The following is a 26,137-nucleotide window of genomic DNA, read 5'->3' on the forward strand; positions in this document are numbered from 1 at the left end:
GAAGAGAAAGTTGTTGAGTTAATCCAGAGTTCAGCTGATTGGCCTAATATAATGAAATATCTTAGACAAATCTATGATTTGTAAATATGTTTCCAGGGTAGTGTGTGTTGAAACAAAGAAGGATGCAGCCCATGGCTTTGACAGGGCTTTCCACCACAGAGTACTGACAGTGTACAGCAAATGGTCCTTTGCCTTTCCCCCTGCTCCCTGTTTTCCTATTTGCATTAGGGGGGAATTTAGTTGTCTTAGTCTTACCTGCTTGCATATTAAGGGAGGCACAAACTCTTGCTGAATATAATGGAGGTCCTTTTGTGTTTTCCTTGATTATTTTCCTGACATCTGTTTCCTAAGACATCTTAATTTGCTACTAAAGCTGTTTTGTGGCAGCTTCATTCTTCTGTTCTTCGGTGTGCATGGTCAGCATTGGTCATTGAAGGAATACACTGACCAATAGTAGGGGAATTTTTGCTTTTTGACTTTGCTTTTTTATTGCTTATTGTGGTCTTACCGTGTGGATTGTTACCACTATGCCTTCACCTGCAGTAGGCTCTACAGAGGGGAGGGAGGAGTTGCTCTAGAGTTCAGGCAGACAAGTCAAATTAAAAATAAATTGGAAAAGAAAGTAAGGTTATTTTGTACTTACAGGAAGAATAAGGCATTTTAAAGATGAGGAATCTCCTATGCAAGACAACAATTCTGATAATAGTTTTAAGTATGTTTTTGTAGTGAAATATTTCAGTGCTTCACAAAAAAGAAGTATCAACACCTGGAAAGGTGGTGGTTTGCTCAGAAGCAGATGGAGGTGGTTCCTTTTGACTTGAAGTTGAAATGGTTGCTTTAACCTTTAAAAGCTAGTTCAGAAAAGGGATTTATTGGAGGCTGACCTTGCTTTTTTGCCATGCATGACTGCATTTTTTCCTTCCTCTCAAGTCTAATTAGTTACTAATTCTCTCTTGAAGGAAGATCTACTTTTGTAGGGAGCTCATACCAAGCAGTTTCTGAAATGTTTCTGTAATGTATTAAACCTCCTGTTAGCTTTTATATTAATGATTTAGATTTTATATAATGTATAATCACTTGTCTCATTGTTCTCTGAAGGCCTTCAAAGTCATAATAATTCACGTGAGTTGATGTAAGCACCTTGCTGGCTTTAAGTTTCTTTCAAGAAGCCTGGTATAACAGCTGTTTAGAGTCCTTTGCATTCTAATTATTGAAGACTTGCATTCAGAACGTCTGTCATTTCAGGTTTACTTGTTAATGTTTCTGAATACTTTGGCCCAGTTTTCTAAGTATTTGTGCTCAGAGAATGGGGCCAGAGTTGGTTATATTTATCCATTCTTTATTGGAATAGCTTATTTTTAGCAGTTGTTTCATATTAAGCTAAAGTTGTATTTTACTGATGTTTATTTTCTTACGAAAATAAGTGTCACTTAAATATCAGAAGCCTTAAGTACACTTAGTTTTCCCTAAAATGTCTTACTCCTAAAATGTATTACTCTTGTGATATTTAGAGAATAAAAAGATTTATTTCTGCAAAGGAGATTGGTAAATATAATTTTATTTAAACTCTTTTGGTCTTTACATTTGCCTGCTTAGCTTAAGAAGTACGTTTAGAATTGGTATTAATTATTGGTGTCAGGTATGGGCAGGTGCCAGTCTCTTTCTGCAGGAGAATGTGTGTTTGACACTGCTGATGGTTCTGATGGTTTCTGTCTGGCATCACCTGATAAAGGAGTAGTGTTCAGATGCTTACTTCAGAGCATAGAAAGCTCAGCTAAGTAACTTGAAAATGGTGATACTGACTGAGACCCTTTTATAGACCACTTCAGCTGCTCACATGAGCATGGAATCCTTTTCCTTTCTAATGTTAATTGTAGAGAATTTATAATGGAACCAAAAGCCAAATTTAAGATAATGCTAAATGTTTGTTTTTTCATTTTGTTTGGTTTTTATTGGTGGTTTTTTTTGTATTTGTGGTTTCCTTGTGAGGTTTTTGCACGATCTGACTGTGACTCTCTCTTCTTGGCAGAGGAATTTCTCGATGTCTGTAAACAGTGCTGCTGTCCTGCGGTTGACGGGACGTGGAGGAGGAACGGTGGTAGGGGCTCCTCGAGGTCGAAGTTCCTCTAGAGGTCGAGGTGAGCTGCCAGTGGGGATGTGCTGCAATGGATCCAGGTCAAAGCTGCTCAGAGATATTAATTGGAGCTTGCCTAGAACCATGTGTTCTCATGCTTAGTGTCTTTTTGCTTAAAGCTTTGAAACATTTCCAACAAGGTGGTGCTGGAGAATGAATATTGTGTTCAGTGATGATTCTGCACATCTCAGAGCACAACTGGTATCTCTGTTAATATGCCTTTGCCAGGTTGGTGGGTGGGAAAGCAAAAGGCAAAGGTCGTTTTGGGGTGAAATATGAAATACTTTGGTTAGAATTGTTAGAAATAACTTTATTAAAAGCATAAAACCAATTTTTATGGAGAGGGTAGAAAAAAATCTACTAATATCTTTAAGACATCAGGGTTGTAGTTGGTTGAGTTCAGTGTTCTGAAAAACCATCTTCATTTGTTAACATCCTGAGTGTAAACAGTGAATAGAAAGCTATAATTGAATTTGGGAGACATTTGAGTCTTCCCAGTTTTAGTGCATCACTGTAGTTGATGTCTCATCCAGGATCAACTCAAACATTTGCAGAGTAATGGAGAAAATGTCCTGAAGCCATGGTTTTAAAGTCAAATCAAATTGTTTAACCCAGAATTTATCTCAGCAATTGTCTTTCAATGTGCACACTTCTATGAATTCTTTTTTGGGGGAGCTTTATATATAAATATGATGGGTTACATTTAGAATAGTAGGAAGCTACTAACTTGGAAATACTGAGTAAATAATCTTATAACCTTTGTCTTTGCAGGTACTTAGGTGAAGTTTCTCCTAGAGCCCTTTTAAGTTTAATTCTAAATATCTTTAATGGGTGATATTTTCATTAAGATTTTCAGAAAGTACTACTGTAATTAGATGCTTGACTAGAATTTTGCTTTGACTTAATGTGTTCTCTTATTTCTTTTCTCATTCCTTAATCTTGCTTTCTTTTTAGTTTACATCTCTCAGATATTTGTAGATTGTTGTCTGTCTTCTTGTGGTTGCTTCCCAGCTAAGATATGAATTTAAAGCTTCATGAGACTATCACTAGATTTTTTCCTGGTGCTTCCCCTTCGTTTGTCACTGTATTTGCACAAATGCTCAGGGTTCAATTGAAAAAAAAAAAGTGTGCATATATATATTTATATATATATGTGTATACTCACTTGAGAGTTGTTGCTTTTTTATTTTAATGTGTGTGTTTCTACTGCCTGTGTTTCACTTTTGCTAGGAATACATGTATTGGCTGTTTTTTAAGATGCATCAAGACTTAATTCTGCAAATTAAATTATTGCTGCTTAAAATTTGGTGATTTGCGTTCATCACACCCACTAGTGTGCTCTCGTTTCAATACCAAGATACTTTGGCCATTTCTAATTTGCCACATCCTTTATTTTGCTTTCTTTGTCAAATTTCTCTTTGTTTTCTTTGCTGCACTATTTACCATAATGCCATCCTTATGCAGTGAGCAGTGAGCTGTTTTTAATTGCCCCCATTAGTTTCAATGAGTTGTAAGGCTAAATGTGGCAGAATATGGCTTCTAATCCAGTAATTCTACTATTGAATCTACTTTGGCAGTAAAGTTTGATTCCTTACATTTTAGTGGAGAGAACTTTAAATGCAGTGTTGAGACTGTTTGAAAGCTGCTGCATATATTCCTGGTTTCTCATAATTAATTTTTAATATTTGTTAAGAAATACTAGCAAGAACTTTGTTGCAAAAGTAATAGTTTTCACTTTCTTTTTTGTTTTGTCCTAATTTGATCTTTTAATGTGTTGGAATTTTTATATGGTGTGCTTTTTAGGCTGCTCTGACTAAGCTGTAAGGACACGTTTCTGCAGTAAATTTCTTCAGCTTTCTGAGCTTCTTTCATTGGTGCTGGTTGCTGCTTGTTTCCTCCACTTTTCTGCTCTTCTTCCCATGAGCAATTGGTGTTGGGTTCTAGGCAAGATGAGTCTTCCCTACAACAGCAAAGAAATTCAGGTTTCTACCAGGACCAAATGATACCATTTTCATAATTATATACATATGCCGTTGTAGCCAAGGACTTTCTTCCCCATAGTTATTTATGAAAATTCAGTATGGGACTGTTGATATTTACAAAAATGTTGCTTGTAAGTAGCAGGCTTTAAATGCAGTTTTGTTTTTTCCAGTTATATTGAAAAGGACTTGAAATTTCTTGGGAGTTTGTTCACTAAATGAGCTGCCTTACTTAACAGTTGGAAAACATTTTTTTTGCACTGCAAAATTGCTTGGGTTCAAAAGGTTTTCTGGTGTTTTCCATGAACTTTAGACAGTTGTATGCAGCAAAGCTGCTGCCGAGTCAGTGTGGGCTTCAGCTTTACCAAAATGGGATTCCTGTCTTGAGGGGACTTGCACCACAGCAGCTTTGTAGAGGAATTTGCGTGTGTGCTTAGATTTGTTAATGGAGTTTCCTGACTGAGGCACAAATCACAGAATTGTGTTCCAGCATTTGAGAGCATGAGAAGCAATGTGTGGTGGATTGGCAGCGGAAAGAAATACTGGTAAAGGAGTGTCACGGGTCGAACTCTAAATGGGATTCACTTACCAGTATTAAAAACTGCAAGATGACACTGAGCAAATATTTTCTGGGGAGTTACCCCAACTTTTACTGACAACACTTACGTTGTGATGATGAGAACATGGTTACTGCTTGGAAGTTGCTTTGATTTTTGGTTTGGTAGGGTTTTTGTATGGTTTTCTTTTTTAAAAAAAAGTTGTAGTCTGAAGAAACCAAGTACCTGCACGTGACTTGTCTAATTGACTTGTTTTCCTGGGAGCTCCCTGTGGTGTGCAGTTAAGCCCTGTGCTTTGTGCTGGCAGGACTGGAATGTCAACATTCATGAATAAAGCCTGAGATGAGGAGAGATTTAAATAGTCCCTGGAATGGGCTGTAAGCTTACAGACACTTTGTTTTGTAGCTGTTCTCCCCTTTGGTTAGGACTGTTATGAAGGGTCCTTTGCTTCCTGTTAGAGCTCTTTCCCCACCCACCCTCTTTGCCCTTTGTAATCTGTTTTTGCTGCTGTTGGAAAGTGTGTCGATGGTGTGAAAGTGTAATGTTCGCATATCTAAGCAGCAGTAGTTGAACTACAGTTATTCTGTTTTTCCCAAAGAATGTTACGGCTCTGATTGTAGATCCTAAACTGCAGTTATGCTGTAATTTCATGAATTTATTTCTTGTATTCTGTAGGGCTTTGGGGATTTTTGTGATGACAGAGTGGCAGTTTGTGCTGCTTCTTACCCTCCTGCTTGTGTCTTATATTTTTACTTAAATTCCAACTTGTCTATTTTTCAGGTTAGAGACTTAGCTGTTATGATTGCAGTGTCCAATGGATTGATGTCCTCATCCTGAAGTTTTTGAGAAATTACTGAAATACAAATGACACATTTGCTCCACTCCATTATTAAATGAAGGGGTTTATTGACATTTATTGACTTTGCATTCAGTAGTTTGTGCAACATATGCACTTAGTCTGCTGCTTGTGTGCCAGGCATTTTTTTTTTCTGAAGTGGCATTCTGTTTAAAATAAGCCAAGGAGTGTGGAAGCAGAATGTCAAATGATGTGCATTTTTACATGTGCAGTTTTATCCTCTCTACAGGCATTTCTCTTGCATTCTGTGACCAACATTAGCTGTGCCCTAGTGTGCACTTTGAGGACCCACCCACATAGTTCTTGCTGAATGGCTGACTTTGCACACCACAGTTTCCCTTGGCTGTGTGCTTCTCTTCTGTAGCTCCTAGGATCTGTTTGATGCTTCCCACCCTGTGGTCTGCTTGGTGTCTGCTGGGGCTGCACATGTGCTTCTGCTTGGCACTGTTGGACAGGCCCTTGTTGTTTCCACACATGGACAGGGTGGCAGCACAGCCGGGGCAGAGGTGGCTTCAGTAATCCTGTCTAGTACTGTGTGCTGTCACTGCAGCTGGCAGCTGAGGACAGACCCCACAGGCAGCCTTAACCTGAATGCCTGAGATCAATCGTTTGGACATTTTGCAAGGTTATCTTTTAATTCAGACCATTTTGGTGGCTCAGCACAACTGAAATACTGATGGACCGCCACACAGGGGTGGTGAGTGCGAGGAGGTTTCTCAGGCTGTGATTTCACATACTTTTAAATGACCATAAGCCATGCTGTTGGTAAAACAACTGATTCTTGCTCTTGTACAGGACACTTGCTTTATTTGCTGGACCATATTTCCAGTGCTCTGGCTCTGGTGGTGTGTGTCTACTGGCAGCAGGCACTTACCTCGCTCACCCTGCAAGGGGGAGCACTGAAGTGCTGCTGCCACTCACTGTACAAGGCTGCTTTGTTTTTGTTGGGAAAGTGTATGCAACTTCCCACCTCTGCTACCTCAGAGACAGGAGATGAGTCACTGCCTTTGTTCTGTTTCTCTATCAACAGCTTTTGCTTTATTATCTCTTGTGAGAGGAAGGAAGGGAGCTTTCCTGTAGTGAAGAAATTAGGCAAAGATTGCTATTGCATGAGCCGCTGAAATTTTTGACCTTTATTTGTGAAGAATAAAAACTTTGAGTCGTTATCCAGGATTTTAGGGGATCCATAATGCTTTAACTGGATAAACATTATGCTATTTTTGATGTTATATCACCTCCTGTTTCTTGCCTTTGCAACTTGTTCTACACTTGTGACTATGGTTACCTTTGTAGTATCAGACTTGATGTAACGGAAGTGTTTCTAATAACTCTCATAGGTCTGATACTAATTTCTCCTCTCTTACTGTGAGTGCTCAGTCAGCTCCTCTGCCTCTCCCTGAGTTTGTGTAAAAGCAGCCATGCTGAATATGGCACGGGCTTGCTCAGCTCCCTAGTGTCTGTCATCTAGCAACAGCCAAAAGAAGGCATCTTGGCAAGAGAGTAAGGACTGAGAAAAATGTAAAGGTGAAGAGGCTCTGCTGCCAGCAGTTTGCAGCTCAGCATATTTCCTGAACCAGACCTTTTCTGAATTTGTGCAGTCTTTATCTGAACTTAGACATCCTCAAAACTGTGGTAAGGAAGGCTGCATCTCTGTGATTCTGGGAGATCTGCCACTGATGAGCTTTGCTGGTGATGAAATAGGGTAGTTGTGTCTAAAGAGGATGTTAAAATTGTTCCTTATACACCTTGCAACTTGTTCTGCCTGATAGAGAAGCAGTTGTGTATTTCAAGACCTTGACTGGATTATCTATGCGTCATTTTTCTTTTTCTCTGCCTGAAAAGCAACTTTCTGCTCTTTTTCCCTGCCACCCCTTCTAAGAGATTTGGTGTAGAATAGTAGAGAAACTATTGCAACTGTCTTGATTATTTCAGATTTTTCTCTTCATAAGATACTGAAACATGGTATGATTTCCTTGATGCATCCGGTGTCTTTAGGTTTTAAATCTAGAGGCTTTTTATTACTGCTTTCTCGAGAAGACTACAAGAACTGCAGTTCATTCTGAAGCTGTCTGTTTCCTATTTCAGTTGGTCATTCTGTCTTACTTCTGCAGATCCCTGGCCAGGTTTGCACCTTGTGCTTTGAGGTTTTTTTTTCCCTTGAAGTCAGGAAGAGAGAAATATGAAAAGATTGATGTTTAAGATACTTACCCAGCCAAGAATTCCTGTTACCAGGTGCTTTTGAGGTTCTAGAACTTGACTGTAGAGACTGCATGTGTATGTAGACAAAGCATTATCCTGACAACTAGCTGATAGATGGCCCTACTTGTTCATCTTCTTCCCTTGAGATCCTGAAATGGTAAATTAGCTGATTAGAAAGGTACATTTCTTCTGCTGGAGCATTGTGTGAAGCAGTGTTTATCTTTCTTATCTCTGGAAACTTCACCCCAGCCATTAATCTAACCAGTGCTGGAAGTTGTTTTGATGGGCTGGGGGGATGTATATGGGTGTTGTTTTTCTGTTGTGTGGGGCTTGTTTTCTTTTACCTAAGCACCCCATGCCTTCTCAAGCCCTGAAGATGTTCTTCGAGATGCTTTGCTTGAGGATATATCTGTAACTTTTTGGCTTGAGGTTTGGTACTTGGCCTATAGAGAACCATTTACCAGAAAGGTCAGTAGGATAAAGTCTAAGTGTAGCTTATGTTGTTCTTCAGTCTGACCTGCCTATAGCCATCCTATGATCCTTCTTTTCTTTCTGCTGATCCTGGGGTAGATTTTTGCTGGCAGTCACTAGGACTTAATAATGGGGAAACCTTCTTCTCCCTTATGACCCTTGACAGTAATAATTTGGAGTACATCCACAGTGCAGTGCCATTATACTGGAGTTTGCTGTTAAAAGTGATTGGATTTTTGTGTGTGAAGCACACATGTAATGTGGATGTTGTGTGAACAATGCATACTTGGTAATTTCTCTTGGGTAAGTATCTGTGTTTTTCTGCATCCTATTTATTTCAGAATTGTTTGCCTGTTCTGTCTGGTCTTGCGCTTCTTGCTAAGAATTTTTGCAAAAGACTTTCTTCAGACATTGTTCCTTTTTCCTTTTGTCCCAGATAATTTCACTGGGGCTTAAGACTGCAATATCAGTTCTCAGAGACACCAGGAAAGGGAAACCTACCTGATTCTTTCAACTTCTATTATTATTTATACAAACACTTGTGTTTTTTGTCTTTTCAGGCAGAGGCCGAGGAGAAAGCGGTTTCTACCAAAGAAGTTTTGATGAAGTGGAGGGTGGATTTGGGCGAGGAGGGGGCAGGGAAATGCACAGATCACAGAGTTGGGAGGAAAGGTAACAGAACTCTAGCCCTTCAAGTTTTTTTACACACATCTGTTCAGCTTCCATTTGTGCCTTTTGACTTCATAAAAACACTTTAGGAAAGATAATTAGTTATATCTGTGAGTGAAGTGTCTGAATTTCTAAGATGGAGTCAAACAGTAATGTTTCTTGAGGCTCTGAAGAAAGTAAAAGAACATCTCTTGCAAAGAATTTTTCTGCTGAGTTCCTGGGAAGAAGGAGCTAACTGCTTTAAGAGAACATAAATTATGACAGTTGCAATGGAGGTGCTGATGCTAGGGATTTGCTTCAGTTTTAGTCTTGACACTGTTCGCAGTACTTAGGGTCACATTTGAAAACATACCCAGTTCCCAAGGGCGGTGTGTATATTGGTGGTTTTGAAAATTTTAGTTGTCACTTGGACCTCTAAAGGTAAGGTATTGTCCATCAAGCTCTGATTTTAAAAAAGTTCCCACCAAGTAAAGAAAACCACCAAAACCTATACCTAAAATGAGTTTTTGGAGTAGTTCCAAAACCTTATTTGAAACTTCTATTCTGCCTTTCTAGGGGAGACAGACGCTTTGAAAAACCAGGGCGAAAAGATCCAGGTATGGTTTTGTTACTGTGTGGGCAGAAAATGGGAGGGAGGAGCAGGGTGTGTTTGGGGGAAGGGTCCTGTACATATATCAGCCTTTCTTATTGCTCCAAGTATATTTTTGATACAAGATCCGTGATACTCTGCCAGGTTGCTAAGTGTGTTCTCAAAGCGTTGTTTTCTCTTACTTTTTGTTGTTCTCACTACTGGACATTTAAGTGTGGTAGATCAGAAATGTGGAGTAAGTACGTTCTGTTTGTTTAATTCACTTGTGATGTCTTCAACTAGAACTAAATTCCTGTACTTATGTGAAGGAAGCCTTTGCTGATGAACAGATGTGCTGTGGTAATACGCCTTTTTTCAGTGCAGCTTTAAACATTCCTGGTGTGGGCTGTTTCGGTACCCAGGACTTCTTGACCGTTTGAATTTGAATTTTTTTGAATGCTTGCTAATGTGAGAGAGATCCCAGCAGTGTCCTGAGGTTCCCATGCTGGTGGATTTGGTGTTGATCAAATTAGTTAAGTCATCATCTGAACCTCCTGTTCAATCTGGTTATCTGCTCTTCTGTCTCTTGTTCCACCCCTATTCTGTTTCTGAAATGCTGCACACTGGCCATGTTCTGGCAGAGTGCTGGATCCTTATCTGTGGCCCAGTACATCTGAACATGCTGCTGAACTTGAGTCGGAATGTGTTTGTCCTCTTGGAGATGAAACATAAGACATTCTAAGGGTGATGGGAACATCAGGGCAGCTCTGGCTGTCTGGGAACTGCAGTGACTTTTGCTGTGCAGGCTCACGTGTTGCTTGTTCTCTGGGATGCCCGTTCTTTCTCCATGGCATGTTTCCATGTGCATGGAGCACAGCTCTGCCTGCTGAGAGGTTTTGTACTAGTAAGAGCTTACTGACAGTGTGTCTTCTCTGTTTAGGATCCAAGGAGTCTTTGGCGTTACTAAAGGAGTTTTGGCTACATACCCTCCTTGGTAATATGCCAAGAAAGCATAGATAAGAAGAGATAATTGCAAGTTGAATTTAAAGACAAACCCAAAGAAATCCAATTGCAATTAGGAGTTGACAGGAATGTATTTTACTCCCTGTATAGCTGTTGGTATTTTTGCCGTAAGAGTGGCATAAATTGCCATATTTATAATTTTCCAGATTACCATGGTGACACATGCCATAGGAGTTTGCTTTAAAGCGCTTCCAGTCCTCTCCATATAGGAATTGATGTTCACAGCTTCTAAAAGGTGCTTTTATTTTTCTGCTTGTGAAGTCGAATGTTAACACAAAATCAAGGTGCTTATGTTTTCCTCATTGTCTCCTTTAAAAAAAGGATACTTGTAGAAAATAATTTGATATTGGTCAGAGATTGACCAGTTCTAAATGTCAATAGTGAAACTTTGGACTTTCCATGTATCTTTATATTCAGAATTTTCTCAGAGAGATAAGGTGGAGAGCACAGAAATATTGATAGAAAGTGTTGGTCTGTTCTGATTCAAACCTTGGTTAAATTATAAGTGGTTATTGTTATGTAATGACTTTCCGATGACAAAGTACTTTGTGTGAGAGGGGGATACAGGTGTGCCAAAAGAAGTCCCAGGTTAATAGCAAGCACTAGTATCCAGACAAAGCTATGGAAGCTGAAGGGAAAGGAATTGACATACAGGTTATAATTCAGGCTCACATGCTTTAGCAGATGCCTGTACTGGTTTCTATTACCTTGGTTAAACTTAGTTTAGGATTTTATGCTATAATTTTACCGTGCTTCTGTTTTTCCTTGCTGTTTCATAGGGCCTTGGATTCAGATTACGTAATTTACCGATTTGCCAACTTTCTCATGTTCTTTGTTCTGGATGATCCCATTAGAGAATTACATAGAGATCAAATATTTAAACACTTCTGGGCATTTGTAATGGAGGACAATGCAAGAACCCTCAATTAAAAATAAAGAGATTAAAAAAAATAATAGAAATTTAACAAATACTTCTCAAATGTGATCAGTATACTGTTCTTAAAGATTGATGATTGCTTTTTCAGTGCTCACAACAGTTTGCAAGGTCACATTTGACTGATTCTCAGCATAAATAGTATCTGTTCCTGGTTTAAGCATGCAGATTGAATATTGCCAAATTATTTGCAAATTTCTGTTGCAGATTGTCACGGTTCTGAGACTTCACTTAGAACCCAGATTGTTTCTGGAAGGCTGAGGCCATTAGCAAAGAAAATGAGCGAATTGCTTTCTTGAGCATGTGTGTCTCTTCTCAAAAGCTGCTTAATTTTCTGTGCAGCCTCCTGACTAATACCAGCTTAGTAGCTGAAGGATTTAATTTGTTACCAGCAGTTACAAATTGGTAGTGAATAATTATGTAATTTAAACAAACTTGTTAGTCAGTTGTGGGACCTGGTTTAGTTCTGTTTAATTGTGTGGGTTTTGGTTAGTTCCAGAAGACTTGATTATAAAAAGTATGTTCAAGTGGCTATAAAAAGGATGTTAAATTTATTTGAATTGCACTTTCCCTCACTCTGCCTGGCTTGTTCTCTTGCCATGCCTTGCTGGCAGGAGGTGCATTCACAGAAGGCTCATCACCAGTTTGTCCTTGCTGTGCTAAAGCATGGAGTGCTATGTTGGCGCATCAGAGCCCATCAACAATTTTCCTTGGCTTCTACTCCAACTGGGGCCATGGCATATTTACCATACTTTCAGACATCCATGGTTCACCAGTTCTCTGGAACTGTAAAAGCAATATTAATGTATTTTCTGCCCTTGTTCTGAAGTAGCTATACAGTCCTTTGTCTAATTTGCTTCTGCAGTGTCATTCAGCTTTGCATTACAAAATGTAGTATTTGAAGATTGCATTTAGCATGTACTAACACTTTTTTTCTTTATACTTGCTGTTGTGCTTCCTTCTAAACCAAATCTATAAAGAGAAATTATTTTAAAACCAGGACAACTTTAAAGTATCAAGTCATGTAGAAATCAAACAAATCAGCCCACCTTTCTTTAGATGAGAATTGAAATTAGAAATAGTTTTGTATACCTTTGGCTTTAAATCATGAGATTATAGTCCCTTGTGATATATGTAAAAAGCAATGCCTCACCCAGAATACTGTCAAACAGAATACTTGGTATCTCACACAGAATGCTCCCCTATTTCAGCTTTGACATGGCAGTCTGTTCTACTGCCTCTGCACTGTTTTTTGTTTTTAATTTGTAAGGCTCTTATCAATGTCCTACATTGATAGAGAATGTGGAAAAAATGCAAGAAATAATTAAAAATTATTGGTGTTGACACAAGGGTGGAAAAGGGCTCTTTAAACTGTATGAGTCAACAACTAAAAAAACTATGATGAAAAGGGATGAAGACAGTGTAACTTGCTATTCTACTGCTCTCCAAGCTCCACAATAATCATGAATGTTTGTCCATGGAATTAAGTTTTAAAAAGATTTTGGAAGTGTCTGTGATGGGGGAAGGCAACGCTTGAACTATTTCCGAATGAGAGCTCTGTTGGAATAAAAATGTGTCCCTTCTGCCTCATTCCCCCACCATGTGTGGAATGCTTCTGTGGGGTGGCTCCCCAGTTCCCCAGATCCTAAACCAAAGTAGCTTTTTGCTGACCCTGTTTGGGTTTTGAACACACTTCAGTGAACAGTTTTGTGACTTGAGAAGTATTCAGTTTAAACTATGTCTTTAGATAGCTTGAGATCATTTTTCCTGCTGCTAACCACTGAGGTGAAGTTAAGAGGAAGTACATTTGGTAGTGTCTTATGCTGTTGTCAGTGAAAGTTGCTGTTTATGCCATCTGGGTTTCTGGGAAAAGTCTTTTGCTTTTGAAAGGTAACTTCATTTTATTTCTACGTGAGTGTTCAGGTATGAACACCTAATAGGCACTGCTTTTGTTGAGAGCTTGGAAATAGTTATCCAGCGTTGTGTTTTTCCTTTAGCATCTTAAATTATTTAGGAACTTGCAGAATGGCATCTTAATTGCACTAGGTTTATGAGGCACTTAAATACAGAAGTCTCACTTATAGTTTGTTCTAATTTTTTATTTCAAAATTGATTCAAGTGTCTCTAAATATTTTTTGTGCTGTGTGTACAGGCAATGATTGATGTTAGAAAGCATAAAATATCAATGGATGTAGTTCTACTTCTCATATATATAGTGCATCCTTTTGGGTCAGATATACTTGAGACAAGCAACGCAAAGGTGAAAACACGTGGAGTGTATGGGCCTTTAAAAAAACCCCTACATTCATTCATTAAAAACAGTATTTTTCTTTCCACTGCTAAATAATTTATTCATTGTTTTCAAATAAGAAAAAAATTTCCATTGCAGTATTTGTCATATGCACTCAGTTTTTATGAGTGTCTTCATAGACCTGTCTGGGAGTGAGATGTTCTCTTATTTGGCAGAATGAAGAACTGCACTTAGTATTTACAATTTTGCTTAATAAGCGCAGCCAGAGTGCTGCTCACTGCCGTGAGAGATTGGCAGGACTTTCAGCCATCTGAAAAATTATTTAAGTTTGTATTCCCAAAGAGTTAATAGAGTAGAAAAGCTAGGCTCTTGGATGAACAGAGTTACTTATAGCAGAACTCATGTGTTTGCTGGATGGCCCTACATTGTTTTCTGCTTTTGGTTTTTTGTCCATTTTGTCATAAGCTGGTTAATTCTGACTTTGGTCAGCTTTGGGAGTTTTGGAGATATTTCCTTTCAGGGTCAGTGTGGCTTTAATCACAGTCTGGTGAATTCAGCAGATAGCTCTTCTAATTTCCCAAGAATTAGTACTGTGATTCATGCACTGGGTGGTTACTGCAGCCTCTCCTCAGTGGGCACACTTCTCTTCACTCCGTATATCACGTTGTGATCAAAAGGATGGGACTACCAGAGAGAGATCACTAGAAGATGGCAGGGCAGGCAACGAAGTAAGTTTTTAAATGGAACCCGCAAGTTTAATGTTATAATAATTAAAAAAGCACAAAGTTCAAGGTCTGTTCTCTCTACTCTGTGAGACCAGTCTCAGAGATCTGGAAGCTGTCGGTATGCTGTCCATTGATGCGGATCTCCTTGTCAGTCCTTTTTGGACTCTTTGAGTCAGCTGCAGCTGGGAGCTCAGGAATAGTCTTGTCAAAATTCTCCATCTTGATCTGGTATTCACCTTTGGCATTGCGGGCTAGCAGGGAGGCAAAGCGGTGGTACACCAAGATCTCTGACGGGAGGTAGGATGTTCTCCTCTGACACGTTTCTCCTGTGCCCTCCTGCACAGCTGACAGGAAGATGACCAGCTCAAAGTGGTGAGGAGCTTCTCTCTGAAGGAGAGCAGCCAGTGGGCTGGATGCAGTGATGGAGTGGTAGTAAGTCAGTGGGAAAATGAAGAAAGGACACTCGTCCACAGTGACGCTGTCCAGGTGGAAATCAATGCTAGTTTGGTGCAGCTGCCCACTCTCTTGTTCTTGGTAAAGTATAGCAGAGATCTGGACGCTGGTGAGGGGGCTGGAGCGAGTGTTGGCCACCTGGAACATGAGTTGTGGCTTCCCCTCGGTGTGTGTGACCACGGCGAAGCGTGAAAAGCGGATAGTGTGTGCCCGGTTCTTTGGGCGCGCAATCTTGGCCACGAAAGCACCTGGAGCATGGGAAAGAGCAAACTCAGTGTAAGCTGAGGGCCTGGGCTGCTTCCCTGCAGGCTTCAAGGGAACAGAAGCAGGCTGAGACTAGAAATACCATGGTTGAAAACTGCGAGGTTGGCATCATACTAATGTGCTTTTGGTCCAAAAAAGTATAGCTTTCCTAAAATGCTTGTTTTTCTAAATTATATTCACTTATTAATACTTGGAAGTTAACTGTAGCTGTAATTCCCTCAACTTACTGTAATTGGTAATAGGAACTGATCTTGTTATGTTACAGTGTGGAAGCTCTAATACACAGTAAACTAACCTGTGTATTTTCAAAGTATTTTGAATTACTTTAAACGTGAAGAATATTTAAAATAACTTAAAATACCTTAAAATAGCTGCAACATTGTAAAAAGTTCCATTACCTTGGGTACTGAGGAATACATAAACACTGACTTAAAGATCAATGAAGATAGCTCAGTTAAACAAAAGCATACCCTAAAAGTCAAAACAAATTGACTTAAATATTGTAATTATATGGTAAAGCTGAGAGAGAGAATGGTATAAGAAATAAATGATTGACAGTGATATGCAGTGATCTACCATAAGTTTTTTCCAATGAATAGTGAAATTCTTAAGTCCAGATACTGATAACACCTAATTTGTCTTCTGTTGATTAAAGGTATTTAACTTTTAGTAGTCCATAGCTGAAATCTTGTCATCCTTGTAGTGGCTACCTTGATTGTTCTTTCATATATCAGAATGAACAGTATTTGTTTCTAGCTCTATTCTTAAATCCAGTTGTTAGACCTGTTGTGTGTAAAGATGCAGTAGGAAGGATTACCTGTGAGAACGGCTTCTAGCATGAGCCCCAGGACCATCTGGATTGCCAGCAGTGCAATAGCACTGGGACAGTCCCCACTTGGGAACATGGTGCCATAGCCAATCGTGAGTTGTGTCTCCAGCGAGAAGGAGAAGGCAGCTGTAAAACTGGTGACATACTTGACACATATAGTATGGTTCTCGGGTGGAGCATCGTGGTCCAGCTCCAGGTCCCCATTCATCTCAGCTAGCAGATACCAGAGCACTGCAAAGACCAGCCAGTGAAGGACGAAGGAAGCAGAGAAGACGAGCATCATCCATCTCCAGCGCATGTCCATGAGTATCCCCCAGACGTCGCGGAGGTACGCCACACTTGTGCCTTGGGCACTGGCCATGTGGAACGTGCTGTGTCCATCCTTGGTCACCAGCCTCAGGTATCTCTGAGTCAGGAGGGGAGCGCTGGATTTGGTGTTATTGCCCTCTATCGTATCTGTTGTCATCTTCTAGAAAGGAGAAGAAAGGAAAAGAAGTGATACAGTGCCACATATTTGTATTTTGCCTAATGTTCACAGCTTCTGACATATCAGCAGGGGTAGGAATACTGCAGCCAACAAAGGAGGGCTTATACATTGCAATCCAGAGAAGATTAAGTCAGGAGCCTGGAGAGGAATTTACCACTGTTTGTGGTAATACTTTGCTAAAAAAGATTAGGTTTAAAAATCTGACTACTTCTTGAATTCTCCCTGCTTAGTTGTTTAAGTATAAAATTAATACTTTACCTTCCTAAATTTGCAATGGAGTCACGTGCTTTAATTCTTCAGGGATGAGTGGGATGGGATTAGGCATATCGTGTGAAAAGAAGCTAAATTTTGCTGATTATACCAGATTTTGTAACTTCTTTTGAGCAAAATATAATAATTTGCCAATACTATTATGAATACTATTAACAGTAGTATAGTACTAAGGAATGAATGTTTTTTATATTATTTCTGTAACACATTTATGCACTTTAGGGGAATGCTGTACTTTAGCTACTAGGCCTTTGACTCTCCTAGCTTTAGAATTGTCTGGTATCTGCACCCACCATGTCCAGTTAAACAGAATTAACGGTATTCATGGCAGAGCTGCTTCTGAGAGTCTGAGGCTGTTTATGTAAGGATCAGGTAAAAAGAGGGCAGGAGACCAGTACAGAAAACACACTGAGACATAATTTCTAGTCTAGTCTGCCTGGGCAGTACAATTTTTATTAGTGACCAAATAAAATAGGACAGCAAGCATGTGGGAATTAAGATGGAATTGCAGATACGGGAAGCAAAATGGATACTGTAGGTATTTGACGTATTAGGCTCCTTTGTTTGCTTTTAAACCTCAAAGCTTGTGGAATTCGCCAGAGCTGGTGAATGTCTTTTGAAAAGACAGTGGTCACTCAAATCCATACATTTTATAAATACTGGATATTTAAACTTTACGTGGGACAGATTAAAATTAAGTACAAGTTTGTGAAAAATAGAGACTTGATATCTATCTACTGATATGTACAGCCTGTTTAAAGAAGGTTGTGAGAAAGCTTGTTTGTAGGACAAGAGAGAATCAAAAAATTTATGTAAATTCTGCAACTGATAATTATACATGGTGTATTTAGTCAGTTTTGATTTCCTATCAATTTTGACTTTCCTTCAAATGATGGCTGTTTCAGTCTTTTGTGTTATTTTGTAGAGGAATTGGATTTTTCCCTTCCAACAGTGCCATCTTATTTTTCTCTTGAAATGCATTACAAGTAAGGATCCTGAAATTCAGAATGAATTTATGATAGATGAAAATTTGTCTTGTGATCTTTGATCTCACAAACCAGCAGTTTAAATGACTGCTTAATCTTCAGCCAAATTCAAGTGACTACAGAATATTCTCTTTTGCTTTTACTTGTGTTTAGTACTGATATGAGGATTGACGTCACAGGGACTATAGCTAAAAAGTTTTTTTCTTTTTTTCTGTAGTTCTCAAAACCATCCAGCTATTACTTCTATCCATGCCATAGTCAGAGGGAGATAGAGTAGATGATGGCCTGAGTGGAATTTGGTGCTTTTCTCCTTATTTTTAGTTTTTTAGTTCACATCTCCCAGGAGGAATATTTTGAAACTATTCCCTGTGTGAGAGACTACAGCGGACTTAGCGAGGTTCTGCTGGCATATGGCACCAGGCTGCTTTTCTTGGGGAGTTTTGGTTGTTCTCCATCCAGTTTACAGCATGGCCCTCCCACCTTCACTGAGTTGGCTCTTCAATCTGCTGCATGGCTCCCTTATTGGCAGTTCTCACTCTTGCTGTACAGTAACCTGAATGCAATCATACATGCTTCAGTAATCCAGTGATTAGTGACTTGTCTGTAGAGCACAGTCCTTGTGTTAAGATTTAGATGAGGCCTTGAAGGAGCTGGAAAACATGATGGGGACTATGCTGAAAATGAGCTCTGAACAGTGCCTTGGTTTTATCGTCTTAGAGTAAGCAGTACTCACAAGAAACATCCCCTTGTTTGAATAGAGAACACTTACAGAGCAAAATGCCTCTGAGTGCATGATGCCTTCAAAACAAACCAGCAAACCAGCAAAATCCCAAAGCAGTGAAACACAACCAAAAGCCAAAAGTGTGTGTTTTTCTTTAAATTCTTGTGCTTTGAGGGCAGGATCCGCTTTGTAGACTCTAAGCAATTTGGGTTTACAAAACAAATACATGTAGTGAAAATGATTCTGATGCTGACTGTGGTGTTACGTACATTAAGAAACAAGGGAAAACATTCCTAGGATGGTACATTTTTTTTGGCTGCTCTTCAGATCTTTATACAAGTGCTAAGGCAGTGTGTTTGAACACTACAGACTTAAAATAAATGCTGTCAGCATTGCAGGATCGCATATTTGTTGATTAAGGAGCTTCTTAGGGTGGTGATTAATCACTTAATGTTGTCTTAAACTCTGGAAAAAAAAAATCGGGTTCTTTGGGAATTTTCAATGGGGGAGGATTGATTCCTCACAGAGATTTTGAAGGCACTTGAGAAAGAGAACCTACACTAGCCCCCAACAACACACTTCAGAACAGTCCTGTGTCTCTGCTCCTTGAGATTCTCAAGCAGGTGAGTTTGCATTCTGAGGTTAACCAGGTTATGCACTGGTATAGTGCTCTGATTTTTCTTGTCTAGGACTGTTGAAAATGTTAGTTTTCTATTTCAGTGGCAGGATAGCATTGGGAATGTGTAAGCTTGAGTTCCAAAACCCCTTTTTTGAAGCGCTGTTGATGGATTAAGAGCCACAAGTCTTGGCTTCTTGGAGTGAGAAAAACAGATAAGAAACTGCAAATAGATTCTGAGAGCAGTGCACTTGGGTGAGAGTAAGAGGCAAAAGAGCAACTGCCCTGTTGGAAATAGCTTACCCAAGTTGGAGGATCAGTCCTCTGTATTCTCAAAAGAAGAGGAAGCTTAAGAGCAGATGTGACTTTAAATTTAAAAAGTGTAAACATCTTCTGTCTACTCCTTTCCTTGCCCATAGTAAAAAATTACAAATACCTTCTTTCCTTGTTAGTAATAAATTTATGAAATTATAAAGTAAAATTTGAACCACCTGATTTTATCTCCTGCTTGGCATGCTCCTTGATGACCCCACATTAATCCTAGTTTTAATGTATGTTTTAGGAAAGACATTCTGCTTTGGCTTGAAAAGAAAAATGTTGTGTTTGTTGGAGAATGCTTGTCTTCACTATAACATACATGCACTGTTTCTTATTCAGGTTTACCCAGTGTTCTCTCTCAACAACCTTTGTGTTACGTTACCTGCTGGGTTTTGCTTTTCCTGCTTCCTGACTTATGCAACTGTTGAAGCTTTGGAGTGTTTCTTATCCCTCCATCTCTCCAGGTGATAGCCCCTGACTAGAAAGACAGGAACTGTCAGAAATCACTTTTCTAAGCCTCTTGTGGCATGCTGACCAGTCCTTTGTTACACATTTGCTATGTCTAATCTTTCCTGTTTACCTTCTCTTGAAAGCAAAATTATCACACCAGTGTATCTGTCAGTTCTTAGCTTTTTTTGGTTTTCAGTCTTTTTATCACCTTGTCCCTCATCCTGACTTCTTTCTTCTGTACACTCCTCTAAGACAAATCAAGGTAGGGTAAGTACTAACTTTTTAAAAAAATTTCAGATTCCTTCTCTAGTAGTGGGACAGGTTCTAAACTGACCTGGCTAACTAATGATTTACTTGTGATAAAACCTTGCCTTACAGCTTTGCAATGTTGCTTGCATTTCTGAAATTCATGATCCAGCACATGGATCTCCCATGCTTTGCCTTTTTGAGTGATGTCTTCTTCCTTGTGTTGTAACAGCCTTTATTGCATTCCTATTCCATACCCTCTGATTTCCTCTGCTTTCCTCTTGCTTAGCTTTTTCTAAGGACTGTGCTAGGGTTGCAGGGAAGCTCAGTTGGCTGTACTGTCTGCATTTTTGTTTGCCTTCTCAGTTGAAGGCATTCAAAGTGACACTTCGAACCTGTTCTCGGCTCGATGCACAAATGCATCTGCAAACTTTTGAGGAGCCCGAGTGAGGAGTTGTGCTCAGGGGAGACTTCTGCAGTGTTGCCATACTTGCCCAGCTTCTACTCTTAACAAAGTCTGTTCTAATTGGCCTTGGAAGGGATTTGAAGTGGTTTATGCTGTACTGCTTCATTCTGACAGGAAAGTGGTCTTGAGGACCTGCTGTTTTCTGGGAGTTACTGCAAAAACTGCCTATAGCTGCAGCATTACTTGAAGGTTTACTAGAACCCAGGTGGTGGCATGCCTGTCTGGGAATGTGTACATTCCCTCTTTACTTGCCCTGGGTTCCCATCATAATGTACAAGCTTCAGATTTAAACCTTTGCTGTGAGCTGGAATTGTGCAGACAAGGGTGGATCTGCTGCTGCCTCTGCGCTTTGCAACAGGAACAAACTAAGATAATTTTTAAATACATTTTTCATGCTATCAAAATGGCTATATTGTGTGTTCCTATTTTTAGATTATTGTGTTGTTTTTTTTGTTTGTTTTTTTTTTTTTTTTTTAGAATGAATGGGCACCTTTGGAGATGCTCTGGCATTGTTATTAGGAAATGAAAGCCTTTTCAGTAGGGAGGACATGACTGGATCATATAACTTACTTTAGGGGACAGTCTTAAATATGTAGGGAGTAACTAAGCTTGAGAAGCTGCATTGGTTGAAAGTTTATGCTCAAGTTGTGTGTAGAGCAGTTAACATTTCAAACATATTTGTCCGTTTGGTTTTGTAGCTAATGCTTCATTCATATGAATGGAAGTAGTTTGTGAAAAAAGTTACTTCTGAACAGTGTGTACAATTAAGATAAGTTTTAAGGACTTGATACATTTATAAGTAGGTCTTGTAAAAATGAAAACTTGAATTTGTTGACCCCAAGTTACATTTTTCAAAGCAAGTGCCATAAAGGATAGGATGTGAGAGCTTGCACTTTCGACTCTCTGTGACAGTTTATTGCAGAATGTACTTTAAAGAAAAGAGGTGGTAAAATAGGAGAGTATGTCTCCTTTTATAGTACGGAAAACAAGGCTGCTTACCTACTTGATTTTTGGGAACCTAAATACTGCTCCATTTTATATACAGTGTATTTTCACGTAAGTACCCTGAGGATCCATAGGAACACTAATTCTTGATTTTGAAGTAGCACCTGAGTGGACTAACTAATCCGGTCACTTTCAGAGAAGCAGAAAGGGAGCCTTTAAGTAAAGTCTTGGTAAAGGCTTTAAAATATTCTAGTATATATTGAATCCTTATAAAGAAGCTTAAATACAAAATTAAATACTGATAACAGGAGAAACTTGACAGTTACAAGGGAGGGTTTTTATTTGATGTAAAGCTGCAGTAATAGAAGTTTGCTGCCGCTTTTATTTTTTTGGTGGAACTTGCTGTTTTTGAAGAGCAATCCTGCCCTGTGTGATGCAGACTTTCCCATGGCTTGCCTGGAATTGGCTACATTTTGCAGGACAGTGGAGTTCACTCCATGTCCATATGTGATGTCTGAGCAGTGGTGCCGGCTCACTGTGTGTCCCTAAGCACAGGGGTGAATGCATTGATTGAAAACTGTTGAAGTCTGAGATATAATTGGAGATAGTAAAAGGTTTGAAGACGTGAAGCTTGTTTCTTTTGTGATGGAACTAAATGCTGAGTTATGAGTGTAGCAAGCTGAGCGTGACTTTGTCATAATTCTTGGCTGATTTCATGACAACCAGCTGCTGTAGCTGGAGCTTGCAGATGCTCCCTGTCTGCACAACCTTTTCAGCACTTATATTAAAAACTTATTGAAAAAATACTGCATAAAGACTTTGGTTTTGCTCTCTGTGCCCTTAGGACTGTGGTCAGCTGAGAGAGTATTTTCGTCTTTTCGAGGGGGAAAAATCAGCAACCATTTTGTGTAAGCTGATGCTTAATTTAGCAGGTTTTAGAAGTAAAGCTCTCTGCCCTGAAAAGAACTTTGATTTCTTTGATTAAAGAGTGATAGAACAATTCAAATTGTACAGTAACAAAAAAAGGAAGAAAAAATATGATGTTTTTGTGTACTTACCAGTCTTCAGAGGGTCTTAGTGCAGGAGGAGGGGGTAACCTGGGCTCCAGGAGAGGGACTGCTCTGGTCTGGTGTACTGATCCCAGCACTAGCAAGAAACTTCCCACAAGTAGTTGGTAGAGATTTTTAAAAAAACCCACCCAAACCAAAACCTTTAAAAATGGGTTTGTATGTCTCATTCCTGTGTTTATATGCTGGGGGGATTGGTTTCCATCTGAAGCTGATTTGATTGGTCATTTTGCCTGCAGGGGGGCTGGTTGGCTCTGATCATGTGGAAAAGAATGCTGGTTTGTTAGGAGCATTTCTTTACCCAACACAAACCCTTAGCAGCCAAGGAGAAATCCTTAAACACTTACTTGGGGAAGGGGTGCCTTCCCCCTCACCTCCTTAATCAGAATAGTTTTTTAGGTTTGTATAGTTTTACATGAAAGTTGAAAAGGCAAAAATTCTCTTGGAGAAGCTGAGCTGGAGCAGTTTCCATATTGCTGCTGAAAACCCACTCTGTTCACTGATACCTTTTCTCTAACCAGTGTCAACTACTGTTTGTTTTGGTTGGGAGATACACTTGTGTCTCACTGCTGCTCCACTTCTTCTTTCCTGTTAGGTCCCAAGCTCTGGAATGTTCATGGAAAGGTGCATGCAGCTCATGGTGCAGCCTGTGGTCTCAGGAGGGTGTTGCTGAATTGCAGCCTAATGCTGCTAAGAAGATGTAGACCTGGCCATTTCCATCTCCACATTGCTCCTTTGTGAAAACATGGAATTAATCATAGGATTTTGCTAAAGCCTAGGAATGAAACAAGGCAGATTAGGTGGCTTGCTGATTCCATGCAGCAGATGAAACCACTTTTACTTAAGCTGTTTGCTCTTCCCCTCATGAAATGAGAGGAGTTGTTGAGGGTATGTCTGAGTGAGCGGCTGCGCAGACTGGTCAGTGTGCTTCCCTGCTGGACCAGCTCTGAGGACAGCTCTGGAACACAGTACTGGTTCACATATTTTTTTTATCCCTTGGTGAGCTGCTGATGTGAGGGCTTTGACCAAGCGTCAGATGTAAGAGGATCTGAGAAACAAAGGCTTTGGTTGTTTGCAGTAAAACTACTGAAGGCCTGCTGAGAAAATCATTAATGTAGACTTTCCTGCTTAGGAAACAAAATCCTCCCTATTTTTTCTTCCTTAACCTTCCCCCAACCCTGAACTGCAAAACGTTAATTTTTTACTTCATTAGTATGGAACATTTTAATACATGTTCAGGCACAGCACCGAAAGTTGATAGGCATAGAATGACTTTGAGAACCAGGGCAAATCATGTCGTGCCAGGGGACTCCCACTAGTGTGACAAGGCTGTACAACAGTGTGACTCGCCCTTCACCCTTCCCTCCACTCATACAGCTTCACTTAGTCACAAGAAGGATTTTGGTTTCAAACAGTATTTTTTTAGAAACCATCTTTTGAACTGTAGAAAGCATGTGCTCTGTGGTCACTGGTTTTTTAGTCTAATTCAACTGAATGAATTGGAAATCTCTACACAGTTGTAGAGCAGGTGAAATTAGGTACAGTGTGTGTTTTTCAGGTGTTACAGAATTGAACTCTTGTTAATTCATTTGAATCTATTGGCTCACACTGGTGACAGTAGATAATGGGCAATTTAGTGAAAAAATAAATGAAGTTACATTTGATAGTATATTTTTAATATATGCTGTTGAGATTGAGATTTTATGCAGAGAGATTGAAAATTTGAAGCTGGAAAAGGGATTCGGATCTTCTGATCTGTCACTGGGAATCACTTCATGATATTCGTATTCCTGTGGTGTTCTTAGCATGTCCTGTGTTCTAATGAGAAGGTAGTCCTTCTCTAGAAGCGTCATCTTAAGGACATTTATTTTATTCTTCTGTGAAATAAACTAAAAATTGCACATTTAGGCAAAGCCATTTCAGTTCCTTTAAAAACACTGACTGCAAAGTTGTTTTTTGTTTTTTTTTTTTATCTCCTCTTGAGGAATTGTTTAGCAGGCAGCAGAGAGAAGAGAGCAAGTCAAGGTACTTAATAGACTCTCTTGGTTCTTGCCCCTCTGTAGAGGAAACAGCAGTGCTGTCAGTCATCCCTTTCCTGTTTATTCTTTCCAGACAGTGAGCGTGGTGTAGGAAACGTGGGCTGACAGCCTGGAGAACAGAAGTTATTTGCCATTCTGTTAGTAAGTCCTCTTCATAAATGTGTTGCCATGGGGCCACATCCTTGAATCCAGTCTTGTTCCCCAGTCAGTATCCCTTCAAATCAGTGTTGCACAGCTGTAGGCTTTTCTGGCTGGATACCACTCAGCTCTGTCTGAAGTTTTCTGTAAACACCATTGCTGGCTTTGTGACAGGCCTGAACAGAGGTGCCCTTTTACTGCTCCTTCTCGTCAGGAAGTCCAGTCAATTAGTCCAAGGCAAAACCATAGATTGCATTTTAGTTTCTTTCATCCTTAAAACATTGCCAAGTCCTGACTCTGTGATCTAAGTAATTTCGGCTGAAATGATTGTTCTCAAATCTAGAAACAGTTTACAAAGAATATGCTGGGACATTGGAAGTTATGAATTTAGATGTAATCTGTAGGAATATTCCTGTATTCAGTTTGTCACAGGCTTTCTGTCACTTGGGTAGCTTGATTTTTCTGGTCTTTAACCTGTGACTGGTGTGTGTTTGGAAAGAACTAGTTTCTTGGCTGGTCTGTCTAATCTTCAGGATCATCTGATGCCAGACCTGTTTGGACGCATACCTTGTTCTTTGACTGATGTTCTTTGATGTCCTGTTCTTTGCTGTGATGTCCTAATACCAGAAACTGAAATATGTCATGAGACACTGCATTTTTTTTCTCTTAATTCCACTGAACATGGCATCAGAACAGTCTGTGATGTGACACACTGGAGTGCTGGTGTGTTTGAAAAGGTTTTGGAACTACAGGTGATCCCATCCTCAGATGAATATAATACTGACCCCTTGTATTTGATTATTTTCATTTCTGCATTTCCAATGCCATAGAATTTAAGATCAGAAGTAGGGCAGGCTCCCACTTGAGTCTGATCTTGGCAAACAGCATTTGATGTTTTGTAACCTCTGCAGAGATGTGTTTCAAACCCCATTTTCTGCAAGTTCAGCATACAAAACCGAACTTTGATAGTTCAGTTCTTGGGAACAAAATCTGCTGTCCTAAGGAGTAATAGAGCCTGAGTTTCCTTGGTTTGACTATAGCATAAGTAGATGGGCAGTGGGGCTAAAACCTGGATACACAGTGGCAAAGCAGACTTCACAATATTCGTTAAGTGGCCTTTTTTTTCCCTAAATGTTTTTGGAAGAGTGGAGCAGAACCGGTGAGGTGAGACCTTGTCTTTGTTAAAGAGCAGTCTCCAAAATCCACTGAACTTACAATGGAAGGGAAGAACATCCCCTTTTTTTCCTTAATTGGTGGAGTCTTAAAATCTCATAAATTAATCTTACTGGAGAAATGTCAAGTAATATCTGTGAGACTTACAAAAATAATAGCTGTATCTGTAAAAATACTACTTCTTGTGTCTCAAAATAGTGATTTGAATAACTTTTTTCGTTTGGTAACTGTTCCAGTAAGAAAAAAATTAGTGTCGTATGCTGCAAAATGAAGAAAATTCGATCTCTCTTCCTCCTTACTTTA

At 39.5% G+C, this 26,137-nt stretch overlaps 2 protein-coding genes across 13 annotated transcripts in view; one reads left to right on the top strand and one right to left on the bottom strand.

Annotated features, from left to right (window-relative positions):
* Positions 1-26,137, top strand: part of GIGYF2 (GRB10 interacting GYF protein 2) — a 74,650-nt gene that overhangs the window by 20,001 nt on the left and 28,512 nt on the right. For 10 of the 12 annotated variants that reach the window (XM_066326197.1, XM_066326196.1, XM_066326198.1 and 7 more), the window contains 3 exons: positions 2,030-2,138; positions 8,757-8,868; positions 9,421-9,461. In XM_066326197.1, the coding sequence (XP_066182294.1) occupies positions 2,030-2,138; positions 8,757-8,868; positions 9,421-9,461 (262 nt within the window). Of the gene's footprint in view, positions 1-2,029; positions 2,139-8,756; positions 8,869-9,420; positions 9,462-26,137 lie in introns of those variants that run through there. The other 2 variants (XM_066326207.1, XM_066326205.1) reach the window with 2 other exon arrangements.
* On the bottom strand, positions 14,008-22,595 carry KCNJ13 (potassium inwardly rectifying channel subfamily J member 13; the record flags this gene model as incomplete). The annotated part of the gene is given in 3 exon segments (XM_066326212.1): positions 14,008-15,067; positions 15,901-16,381; positions 22,476-22,595. Coding segments are annotated over 3 exon segments (1,224 nt in total), but the record flags the coding sequence as incomplete, so codon positions are not given.

Source organism: Sylvia atricapilla, chromosome 10 (genome assembly GCF_009819655.1).
Source record: "Sylvia atricapilla isolate bSylAtr1 chromosome 10, bSylAtr1.pri, whole genome shotgun sequence".
In the NCBI taxonomy this organism is placed as follows: Eukaryota; Metazoa; Chordata; class Aves; order Passeriformes; family Sylviidae; genus Sylvia; species Sylvia atricapilla.